The 12,147-nt window shown below is 37.8% G+C and overlaps 1 protein-coding gene across 2 annotated transcripts; it reads left to right on the top strand.

The window, feature by feature from the left end:
- The first annotated feature begins 316 nt into the window (after positions 1-316).
- Positions 317-11,649, top strand: LOC585729 (CDK5 and ABL1 enzyme substrate 2). 2 transcript variants are annotated; one of them, XM_030983409.1, is made up of 10 exons: positions 317-745; positions 3,185-3,415; positions 3,893-3,979; positions 5,487-5,610; positions 6,438-6,600; positions 7,155-7,282; positions 7,767-7,873; positions 8,564-8,697; positions 9,378-9,445; positions 10,425-11,649. In XM_030983409.1, exons 1-10 carry the CDS (start codon positions 354-356, stop codon positions 10,563-10,565), a joined length of 1,575 nt encoding a protein of 524 aa, XP_030839269.1. In that variant the 5' UTR covers positions 317-353; the 3' UTR covers positions 10,566-11,649. The 2 variants fall into 2 exon arrangements, with proteins under 2 accessions (XP_030839269.1, XP_030839268.1); XM_030983408.1 differs by having other exon boundaries at positions 3,182-3,415.
- Positions 11,650-12,147: the final 498 nt, after the last annotated feature.

Below are 12,147 nucleotides of genomic sequence, written 5' to 3'. Positions count from 1 at the left end.
CCTTTTTACTTTTTTCTTCTTTTTTTCATTTCCCCCCTCTTTTCCCCCTCTTTTTTTTTCTCACTTGGCCAACCAAGGGGGGGGGGGGAGGGTGGTTGAACCACCGAACCCCCCCCCCCCCCTCTAGATCCGCCACTGCAATGATTTCCCATAAAGAAGCTACATCGCATGGTTACCAAAACTTATACCAGAATTGTTCAAGGCTGAAAGCTGATCTCATTAATTTTTGTTTTAAAAAATAGAGTAGAAAAAAGAGCAATATTACGCCCACTACACAAGGAGTACTCCATAATCCAAATGCCCAATTTCAAACTTGATCCCAGCTTGGCGATCCATACTTTGTTCTTCAAAACATGGCCGAAGTTTCCAGGAAAAAGGTCCACTTAAAACATGCAAAAAGAAGGCTCGAGGCTCTCAATTTCTTGACTAACATTTCACTCGACGGCACTCTACCTTCGCAAGAACAACCTGAAAAACTTAGCAAAGATTCGAATAAATTTGATGTGGAGAATGGCACCGATTTTGGGACCAAATATCCGGAGAATTCTCGCAGCGAGAAAGACGCTGCAACTGGAGCGACATCTACCGCGACAGGCACGGGGCTGAATCAAGTTAGGTCTGCGGTGGACACACCCAATAGTAGCATGGGGAATCGAACTCGATCCCGAAGTAGGAGAACTTCTGGTGGTGAAAAGAGTCCCCCTTTTAGCTCTTACAAACATGATTCACCCTTTTATCATTCGAGGTGGGCTACATGTACAATCTAATATATTTTTAGTAACTAACATTAACAAGTAGACTTTACTTTACTTAGACTAGACTTTACTTAGACTAGACTCTAGATTCTAGATCTACTTTACTTTAATCCATCGATGTTGGTAGGACTAGCCTTAAGGGCTCCCTCAAAATGTTTTTTATGATATTATTCGAGGGAGCCTTAATTTGCTCCCATAGGGTCCCACGGAGAGGTAGAGTAGAGTCTCCGGTTTGCGGCATCGCCCGGTTTGCGGCCAGGGGTATTTGTTTTTAAAATAAAATGAATATGACTCGATAATAATCATTGAAACCTACCGCGGATTCCACGGTAAGTTCTGCTTTGCCGAAAACGTCCGTAGCAGGTGCTCCTGTCGGTACGGAGTATCCGTCAGCGATGTCGGAAATCTACGGCACCAGTCGCCGATGAAAATTCCAGCAGGTGCTAACTTTTAAGTTAAGAGATCGAGGCATGACTAGATCAATATTGTAGCTCTATTTGTCCGATATTTGTCCGATTGGAGGTGAAATTTGATGTTTTTGTGGAAGTATGATGGCTGTGGTCTGTCTCCTATCGCAGATATTTTGATTGTGCCACCGCATGGCCAGTTGCATGGGGTGGCCGCAAACCGGCACGTAATTACGTGTTTTTTCTGGTTTGCGGCGGGGGGTGTTAATACACACATAACATGCGGGATCGTGTATGATGGTATGTGTGCTGATGTGTGTACCCGCTATGACCCGATAGTTTCTAGTAGTACTTACCCCCGGATGGGATGATCCATTCGAGGAAAAGGTGAAATTGTTTAAAACTTGACAAATTTACCGTAGCAACAGATAAACATGAGAATTTGGGTTACCCGTAGTAATTTGGTACATGCTTTCATCGTGACGTAGCGCATAAAGCTTTGTGACGTACGCGTGCCGCAAACCGGTAATGCGTGCCCGCAAACCGGGGAACTCGAAGCATTTCGAAACATGGTCAATGCTGACCACGCTGTGGGTCAGTTAGGTTATTTGTGACTTCTATTTAATAAGTAAGTATATGGACTCTTTATTGAGGGTATTGAAGTATTCTGTGATTATTCCAATAAAAATAGAATCGGCAGTTCCCGCCGATCGGCCGCAGACCGGAGCCACTACTCTAGGTAAACAACATCAAAAATGTGTCCAAAATTACACTTTCCCGCACCCGACCAATATTGGACAGTGGCTTTGATAAATTGTGTGTGATCGTAACTACACCCAGAATATCATAATCAGAGGTAAAAATAAAAAATTAAAAGCAATTTTCTTACCAGACCGATACAGCTCAGCTCCCTTTTCACGTGTACCGTGTGAATCCACGATCTCTACACAATGGTGATGACCTCTGACTGGCACTTCCGTGATTGTGCTGCTTCCGTATAATGCGCTGTAGATCTACTATGAGTGTTATTCAGCGCATTATACGGAAGCAGCACATTTACAAAGTGCCAGTCAGAGGTCATCACCATTGTGTTAGGGCTAGGTGATGATATGATATTGATATATCTAAGCCTTAAATTGGTGACCCTTTGCTGTGAAGACTGAAGAGTGATGTAGTCTAAACAAATAGATCTAAAGTAAAAAATAAATTAAACATCTGATGTGTTTTTAATAACCCTTTAGTTTTACGGAAATTATAGGCTTTAGGGCAATTTGGCCTTACCGCACACTGACTTCTGAGCTCGCAAGTAGACTCTTCTTTCTTGTCATAAAAAGCACTTTGAAACTTGAAATTAGTCAAGAATTTAACCCAAAATGGCAAAGGGAAAAATTGATACCAGAGTGATAGTGATTTGCTTTACTTCAAATACGTTCCTGATGATATTGAGCTTAGATGCCTCACTACATAACATGGGTGAACACAAACAAATGTTTTTGTGTCTCAAATTTAATACTTTAAGATTAATAGCGATTAGTTTTGTATAGGTGCATGCACAGAGTTCTCTCAATTTAGTGAATTTCCTTGTAATATCAAAGTAGTATTCATACTCCCGTAGACTGTAAGCAACCAAAAATATGGATGATTTATGATTGTAGCAATAGTCAGAAGAATATATTTGCAAACTTTTTTTTTTAAATTTAAAAGAAAATGAATTTTTCATGCTAGAAAACGGCTTTACAAACACTTTGTAGCATCTCAGTTTAGTAAAGGCTTGTTGAGATATGACGCAACAAACTTGCAGCGTTTTTATGAATGAAATATGCTTAATATTTGTGTGTCTTATAAGTACATGTAACACAGAGCTTAGATAATACATGCAAGTCCTTTTGTTCAAATGTTGCATGCAATTGCCATTCATTTGCACACTTTAAATTGAGGTGGCAGCTTTATAGCAGTGTTTTCACTGCACTATATATCTGAACAAGCCTCAATCCTCCCGAATTTTTTCTTTTGCTTCAGCAGTAGTTTTTCAGGGACCAGTTCCCATGAATACTCCAAGAGGCGTCTCTTTCACCATCAGCAGTCGACTGACTTCTCAGGCTCGCTCACGCTGGTGGCGGAGGGAGAGACCTGTATGCTGCCCTCTAACCAGGCCCAGTGCTATATCGAGTCTCCCAAAGAGCGATCCCCGCCCGCGGGATTCCAGATTCCAGTGGCTAAAACATTCCGTCAGCGCATGTGTAAAAACGAAAGGTAAGAAGTTGTAGGATTCATTCCAGCATGAAAGTAAGTTAGTTTGGTTTCTTTTAAAGCTTATCTGTACCAGTTTATAGGAGGGATTAGACCACCCTATAAGGTCACTGGACAGATGGTTATCTCATTATCTCAGCTCTCAGTTAACAAAAGAAAGAGAGAATCATTAGAGATTAATGGTCACCGATTAGGCATTGTTTTCTATAGTAGCTACAAGTAGCACAGTGTGGCTTTAAACCTGAATGCTAAGAAAGCATGTGTAAGCTCGTAAGCAATCAAGCAGGGGACCTACATATAGGGCTTTAAAGGGATTTTTGTATCTTTGTCTCAGATTCTAAACAAAATCCTGGATTTACTAATGCTGCAATCATAATTATAAACCTTTAGGTCAGTCAGAAATACAAGCCCATTGCCTGTCTGATTATCAGGATATTTATGGTTGGAATTAGAAATTTTAACAGATTTCTTTTCTTTCAGAATGTTGCTTGTTACGCCCAACCATTCACCCTTCGTGATGTACTCTCTCTTGCCATACACCAGACGAAGTCAGCTTGGAATCTACAGGTAAGATATTTTAAAGCATAGTTGTGCAGATCTATTCATACAGAGCCATATGTATTGTGAATGTAAAATAATTAAAATTAACAATTTGTATTATTAAGCATTTTAACATTATAACTGACCAATAGTGTCATGCTTTGTATGTATGAAGCATAGTATACATATGATGCACAGGTTTGAGTGCGTCGGTAGGGATTGTGTGCACAAGGTACCTTTGAATGGTTTTAGACCAAATTCAAAGGTACCGCATGCACACAATTCCACCGACCCACGAATTAAACCTGAGCTTCATCTGTTTTATAAGATGGGGGCCCCAAAAATACAAAATGTTGTTATTTTACAGATTTAGCGTCCGGTAATTTTTTTTACTGGACGCATGATTTTTTTTTACCAGATGCTTGATTTTTTTTACCGGACGCATGATTTTTAACTTGTCATGAAATTTAAAAAAAAAAAAAATTGTCAGTGCACATTAAACTGTAAACTTTATAAAATTTTCTTAACAAATTTTAAACAGATTATAATCATCAAAAGACACCAAAAAAAAAAAAATTATCACCAAAAAAAAAAATTGTCAAAAAAATCATTAAAAGAAAAGTTTATATAAAAAAAAAAATTATTGAAAAAAAGAAAAGAAAAGAGAATTATTTAAAAAAAAAAGGATATCGGTGGTATTGATTGCTGATATCGCGTGCATCCAGTTAAAATAATTACATGGTAATTGACCAATCAGATTGCAGGGATTCTTCTACCCATCTTATAATAGACTATAATCATATAGTTGCCTTGCTATATAAATGTTATCATTATTAAATTATGTACATTTGCTACTCTCCACCCAATAGGAAGAAACTCCTTGCTTGATTGAGTGCCTTATTATGGTAGCTGTATGAAAGCCAGGATATGATTGTTGGTTAAACAGTTTTGAGCGTCAAGTAACGCCTGTCTGGAATACTCCTCAGGGAGAGCAGGTCGTGCACACAGTGTGTACGGGCAAGTAGTGAATCCAATGACTGGGGTAATAGTATATCTGTAAAGTGCTTAGAGACATCATAGATGTATTAAGCGCTATATAAAAGCTTAAAAGTGGCATGTTCCCCGTATTCCAGAGGGCGTTTAAAATACGTACCCCCTGGCGGACGGTGCTAGCTGCCTATTGACACCAACAGAATACGGCTCTTACGCAGATGGCATGTTCTGAATGCCCGCACAATGCCGATGATCGCATACATGTGCCGAAGTAATACCAATCGCAGTTCGGTTCTAAGATTCGGCTGCTGTTTCCACCCACTTTCGTGACGTCAGGATCGGCAGCGAACAGCTGGCTTGACGATGGTAGGCCAGGCCGCGCGTACTTTGATTGACAGCTGTATACAAATTAGAAGTCGATCTTCGGAACCAAGATGGCGATGACTAGAGCAGCGATAACTACAATGGCGGGAACGTGCCCCTTTAATTATTATTGTTTCCTATTTTTCGCTCATTTTTTTTCTTCCATGCATGCTTTCAGGAAGAATTCTGAAGCTGGGACTTTTATACGGACGAGACGTACGTCAGGGAGCAAACCACTGACAGTCCGGAGCGATGACTTTCTGGCCACGCTAGATGGGGTGGAGCTTGGTGTTGAAGGCACTGTAAGCAACAAAAACAAATATATAAAATGGCCTTTAAATGTGAATTGTATATCATTACTATTGTTTTTTGTTTGAGTTTTTTTCTTTTCTTTTACTGATGAGTGTCATGTGTTTTGTTTGCTATTTAAATCAACGTTGATGGAAATTTTCTCCAGAGTCAAATTTAGCAATAAAAAAAGTAACTTTTGATCTGTATTTATTTTGCTTATTTCATATCATTGGCATAGACAGAGAGTACTTTTGCATTTTATAATTTGTGTAGTTATTGCCATGAAGGAAATTGACATTGGATGTGATGAACACAGTTTATCACACTAATAGGATTCACTTAAGTTATCTTCCTCATACATCATACCTCCTGCAACAAATAATAGGGGTTTTTTTTACTAGGGAAAGTCCAGGGGGGGGGGGGGTGTTTCACAAAGATCCTAAGTAGAAGTTAACTCTAAGTTGGACGTAAAAATTATGGAGAGCCATATGTACATGTTGCCTAAAATAAAATATATTTAAAAGTGAAAATTCAAGTATTTTAGACTTTTTATAAATTCCACATCAAGAACACGAAACCTCCTTGATACTAGAAAATATGAATGATTTGAATCAACATTTTATGCCTTTTAAAATAACTTTTACAAAATATTTTCACAGATGCTAACAGCTTTCCATAATTGTTAAGTCCAACTTAGGATCTTTGTGAAACACCACCCCCAGTAATAAAACTGGCCCATGAGCTCTGTGCATTACAGACACATGTGCTGTACAATTCCCAATTAGTGCTGTTTTTACATGTTATTGTTTGACTGTTTCTTTATTTGATATCCCAACAGGTGGTATCATTCAGTCATTTCTTAGTACCAAGCCGAGACATCAGTCTGATTCTGTTTCGTAGGCAACTCCAGGAAAGAGAACAGCTCTCCTCTGCATCACCACACTCCCCCGCAATACGCAAGATGACCCTCACAAATGTCTCTCCACTGCAATGGGATAAAAGTAAGAATCTTAATCACTTTTCAACGTCATATTTCACAGTCTGCGTTGTTTATACATATAATCAGCTTGGAATCCATACAGTATGTATGTTAAATCACTTGACTGGAAATGCCAAGGTCGTGGGTTCGAGACTCGGCATGGCACTCATGACCTTGAGCAAGGTATTTTTTCTGTTAAAATTATGAAAATTGATTTTAGTCAACATAATCTGGGCAAAGGCATGACGAAATCAATTTCTTTGAGGAAAACATTGGAAATTTATATCATTAATATAAACAAAACCATTGGTGATTTGTGACGGACTGACGTCATAAAGTCCTTACAGAGTTGCCAATTTGTCTAGTGATGTTCATAGTTTTCATTCATAACCTTCTTATGAGTTATCCAATTTTCATCAAACTGTTTTTGATCAGTGAGTCTGATTTTTATGCTTGTATTCAAAGCAAGCTATTCTTGGACTGGACTTCCCCTTCAAGTTAAATATGAAAAATCATTTGCAATGGCCTTTCATATTCACTTTCGTTCCTTTTGACCTCTTCTCCCTTCTGACCTAGTTGAGGTTGAGGGTCATCCCGTTGACCATCCGTCCATCGCTCAGCGAATCTACGACCCTGTAGAGCTGGATGATCCAGAGCTCAGTCTTGGAAAGCATCGTAAACTTCTTACATTCTCTTCTTATATGGTGAGTTGGCAGATTCAGTGTCCGGCGTTGGTGTGATCACCACGCCATTGTTTAGTACAAACTTATTTTGAACTATTAGCTGTATGGGGGATTTTCACAAAATTTCTAGCCTATTGACTGAAAACATCATGAAATAGATATTGCTCTTTTTGTTGTTGTGGTCATGTTATAGTAATAACACAAAGAGTGAGGTAGTTGGCATGTCAGTTGATTTATCTGTGTACGTGAGTTTGTTCACTTTTGATGAAATATAAGACACAAAACAAATTAATTCTTTTTAGATTATATAACAAGGATCTATGAGTTTCGTTGTATAAAACAAATGGTGTATGTTTTCATTCATTCATTAAAATGATCCATTTGCTTTTTCTTTTTTTAATAGATGCATGCAGCCTCACCTAGAAAGCAGATAGATCATTTAATGAACTCATTCTCACGCACCATTGTATAATGACTGCTTATTTTATTTTCATGCATATCCCAGGTATCTGTGGTAGACTACACCAAGCCATCAGAACTAAAGAAGGAACTGAATAATAAATTCAGGGAACGATTCCCAAACATAGATCTCAGTCTCAGTAAGCTGAGAAGGTAAGCAATCCATTCATAAATCTGACAGTCCAATCCAACCCATATACCAAGTTCATTTGTATGACAGTCAACAAAAAATAACAAACACAAACAGAAAAGTGAAAGGTTGTAATAAATTGGACCAATTATACGAGAAGTATGAATTCTTATGAAATCCATTTATAACTTTTGACAGTGCAATCCAACCCATCTACCAATTTCATTTGTATGACAGCCCCCAAAATGATAATAAACAGAATAGCAAAAGTTTGAAATAAATTGCACCAATGATAAGAGAACTATGAATATTTGAGATATGAGATTACTAAAATAAGTGCAAATTTGGATTTCGGGTATGTATGTTCAAAGCCATAATAAACATGTGTAATGTATACATAAGGTATCATATATTCAAATTCAATGAACTTTCATATGATATTTCATAATGCATTTGTGTAATTATGATTAGAATTTAAACTGGAGAAGCGAGCACTGATCAAATCTGGCAATATGTGGACAGTGACAATTATTTATTATTTAATTCTAATTTTAACATCTCAATTAACTTTGACTTATAGCTTGAGATTTCAGATGTGTTTCTCTAAATATATTGCAACAGATAAGAGCACAATTAAAGCATTTAATGGGAGAATGATATCATTTTATTGAAAGTTCTATAAAATCCCTTTAATTTTTGTTATTTTTTTCCAGTTTAAAACGTGAGATGAAGAAAGTTTCCGACAACTGTTCTCTTGATCCTTGGATTTTAGCCGTCAGCTATGTCTACTTTGAAAAGCTTGTTCTACATCGAAAGGTCAACAAGGAGAATCGTAAATCATGCTCGGGTAACTATACAGTCATCCTATGTTTTTTTGTCATCGTGTGTGATAATTGTACTTGAAAGAATGCTTCTTTTTTGTGAAATACATCACCCTTTTTGAACTCTTTCCATATTGGCCAATCGATCGATTCATTCAATGAGGAGGCACAGACAATGAGCAACTGTTGTAATTATTCAATAGTGATTATAATCATTTATTAAAGACAGCATTTTCCCTCTTACGAGTGGTTACTGACAATCGCGCCATGATGACACTTCCTCCCTCCACTTCTAGTTGTCTTGAACATCCTCCTCATTTAGACCACATGCAATGACCTAGGCAGACCTGCCAACCAGTACGATTCTGTCTTGTAAAATGTCCTACAAGCATCTCACATCCGCAATTTAGGGATGTTCATTGGTTCATCGAACACACCAGTCGTGACGAAATCATGCATAGTGATTCAACCAATGATCCATAAAAAAAAAATCTTCCTGTATGTAGGAACTGTTAGAGGCATTGATCTGCATAACAGTTTGTGTTTATTTTTAAGAATACAACTTTTGTCAGTAAAATACAACTTTGGGGATTAAAGAATACAGTGTTTGAACTCCAGAGGTTGGCAGGTCTGCCTAAGGTGTTGCCATTTTAAAATATACAATACTGATATCAACTTTTTTCATGAAACTGGTCTTTTCCGTCAGGTACTTCTCTACTACTTGCAGCTAAGTTGAATGACGTGAAAGGGGCTGACCTGCAAACTCTTATCAAGGTACGTTTACGTGCATTCAGTCAAATATAATGTATGGATTATTGTAGTGTATTGAATGATATTACACTTTATACAACTCACTCCTAGATCCTAATAAACTAGTTGGTCAAACACAGTCAGGTGGAACGCATTTACTGAAATTATACCACGTTTTTGTCTCGCCTGCATTTCAAAAAGCGAGACAAAGGCACCGCTTTTCCAGTGGCGGGGGCAGCAGAGACGTCAATATCCGAAACTTAACCTATGTTTTTGAATTGTTTATTTGATTTAGACTTTGTTGTGACATCAACATCAACATCAACATCAAAACTTAACCAAAGGTTAAGATTTTGAATTTTAATCATAATTTTGAAAGCATAAGTCCTTATTCAATGAAACTTGGACTAAAGGGTTATCAAGTATCACCAATCATGTGATTAGTTTTTTAGGTGACAAAGTCAAGGTCAAATGTTATTTCAGGCCTGCAATCTTAGACTATGTTGTGGTATCAACATCAAGATTTTGAATTCTTTAATAATTTCAAAAGTGTTTGTTCAAATTCCATGAAACTTGAACCCAAGGGTTATCAAGTATCACAAATCATATGACACAAATTCCAAGTCACAAAGTCAAGGTCAAAGGTCATTTTAGGTTCGTAGACTTGGGATTATGTTTTCATAACTTAATATGAGAATTAATAATTTAAATTTTGTTGTTTGTTCATAGTGCATTAAAGTTATCAATCTTGGTACAAATAATAGTAAATAATTCTTCTGATGATTCTTTTTCAAAATTCACTTCAAAATGCCGATTATATTCAGAGGATTTCATTTTGGGGGGCCTGCTAATAGGCCACCCTGCCTATGAATAATGTCCCATCCTTAATTTTTCATCATATTGAATTGCGTAATGCAGGCGACACCGCCGAGAGCATTTCCCTTGTTTATTATCATTTTCTAACCAGTCACTATTAATATTTATTTTTCTCTTAATTTTTCAGGATATTGAGTCTGTGTTTCGGGAGAGCCGCAAGACCCTGATTGCCTTTGAGTTCCCGATCCTGGTAGCGCTAGAGTTCTCACTCCACGTGCCGGAGCATGAAGTCATGCCTCACTTCAAACGCATCATGCAGCAGTCTTGACGAGGTGGACCAAATTCACTCTCCATCCTGTGGGGCATCAATCAATGCTGAGCACGATCATGTAGTTATACTCGTAGCAGACGTCACATATGAACAAAATGAGCTAGCGTCCTGCCACACTACAAAGGTATCATACAGCAATGGCCCTGTCTTACAAAGAGTTGATATTAATCGCAATAAATTTATGTATGTATCTAAGAGATAGGAGACCTCAAAGTTGCGATTGATTTGTATCAATCGAAACTCTTCGTAAGACGGGACCAGATGTCCTAAATAACAAGTTTTCTCTCTATCTAGTGGACCATAAAAGTGTAGCAGACATGATAATTTTTGTTCTTAAACTAGCTGCATTACAAACATATCATACAGTATTCATGGCAAATAAAACAGTTTCACCCTGCCACTGCTCAACCTATCATGTACATGCCTGCTACATGTACATGGGACACGTTATCAGAATGGTTATGTGAACAGGCCCGTGCTGTTGAGTCGCGAAATCGAAGTAGTTTTTTTTTGTTAGACGGAGACTTGCGTGGAGACGTGACATGGTCAGTAAATTTCACGTCATAGATCAAAAGGGTTGTGCAAATTGAAAAGCTCCCTACTGTAAGTGGATGACACCAACCAAACCATGGCCAAAGCAGAGTATCAGTCCTAGAAAGGATTTATGCTGCTGCCCTCTATGAATTCATCAGATGGTATAGGACCATGACATATGTACGAAACATCAATCTGCATGTACCACTCTCCACCCAGGTTTGGAATGTGTACCTGGGATGAAAGAATCCTCTTAATGCTTGAAGCACAGATATTAGTAGCGTAGTTAGAGCTGGGATGATATTGGAGTTTGTTGGGCACTTTGCCTGGTGAATAATGATAATAATAATAATAATAGTAACATTTATATGGTGTTTAAAACTAATTTTCTAAACTACAAAATATATACTCAAATGAACTCCTGCCTTACTAATATGGCTGTTACATTCAAACAATTTCTTCCTACTAATTACCCATTTATATCACCTGGTGGACAGTGGCAAATGTAGCTCAGTGTCTTGCCAAAGGCCATTAGTGCCGCTTTGCTTGTGGCATGCGCCTGTAATCCAGCTAACAATGGAAGTTACAAACTGATTCAACCGAGGATGCAGGTTCGAAACTGAGTCGCGTCTTTCGGATGGTGACGTTAAAAGTCTGTCTCCAGACATAAATAATTATATCTGATTGATACACGTCTGTAAAAAAAAGAACAATTACACACACACACAGGTCTCAAAAACTGAAAACCATGTGATCCTCAGTCCAGTGATGTAACCACAAGACCACAACACCTCTACAAGTATCCAATACTATCCCATTATTATACATTTAGTGCATCAGAGAAATAGGTTGTCTGCCCCATACATGAGTATACTTAACAAAAAGAGGGTGATAAATAGTGATCAGAAACTTAACACAGTATACTCCAAAGTACATGTAAACATTATAAGCAATGAATTATGCTTATATAGATGGTGAACAAAACTGTGTCGGTGTTGATTTTTACTTAGCTTCATTTTTATAAGAACACGATGTCGGCATATCA

Source organism: Strongylocentrotus purpuratus, unplaced genomic scaffold (genome assembly GCF_000002235.5).
Source record: "Strongylocentrotus purpuratus isolate Spur 01 unplaced genomic scaffold, Spur_5.0 spur5_scaffold_13, whole genome shotgun sequence".
Lineage (NCBI taxonomy): Eukaryota > Metazoa > Echinodermata > Echinoidea > Camarodonta > Strongylocentrotidae > Strongylocentrotus > Strongylocentrotus purpuratus.
This window is presented reverse-complemented; position numbering and strand designations above follow the sequence as displayed.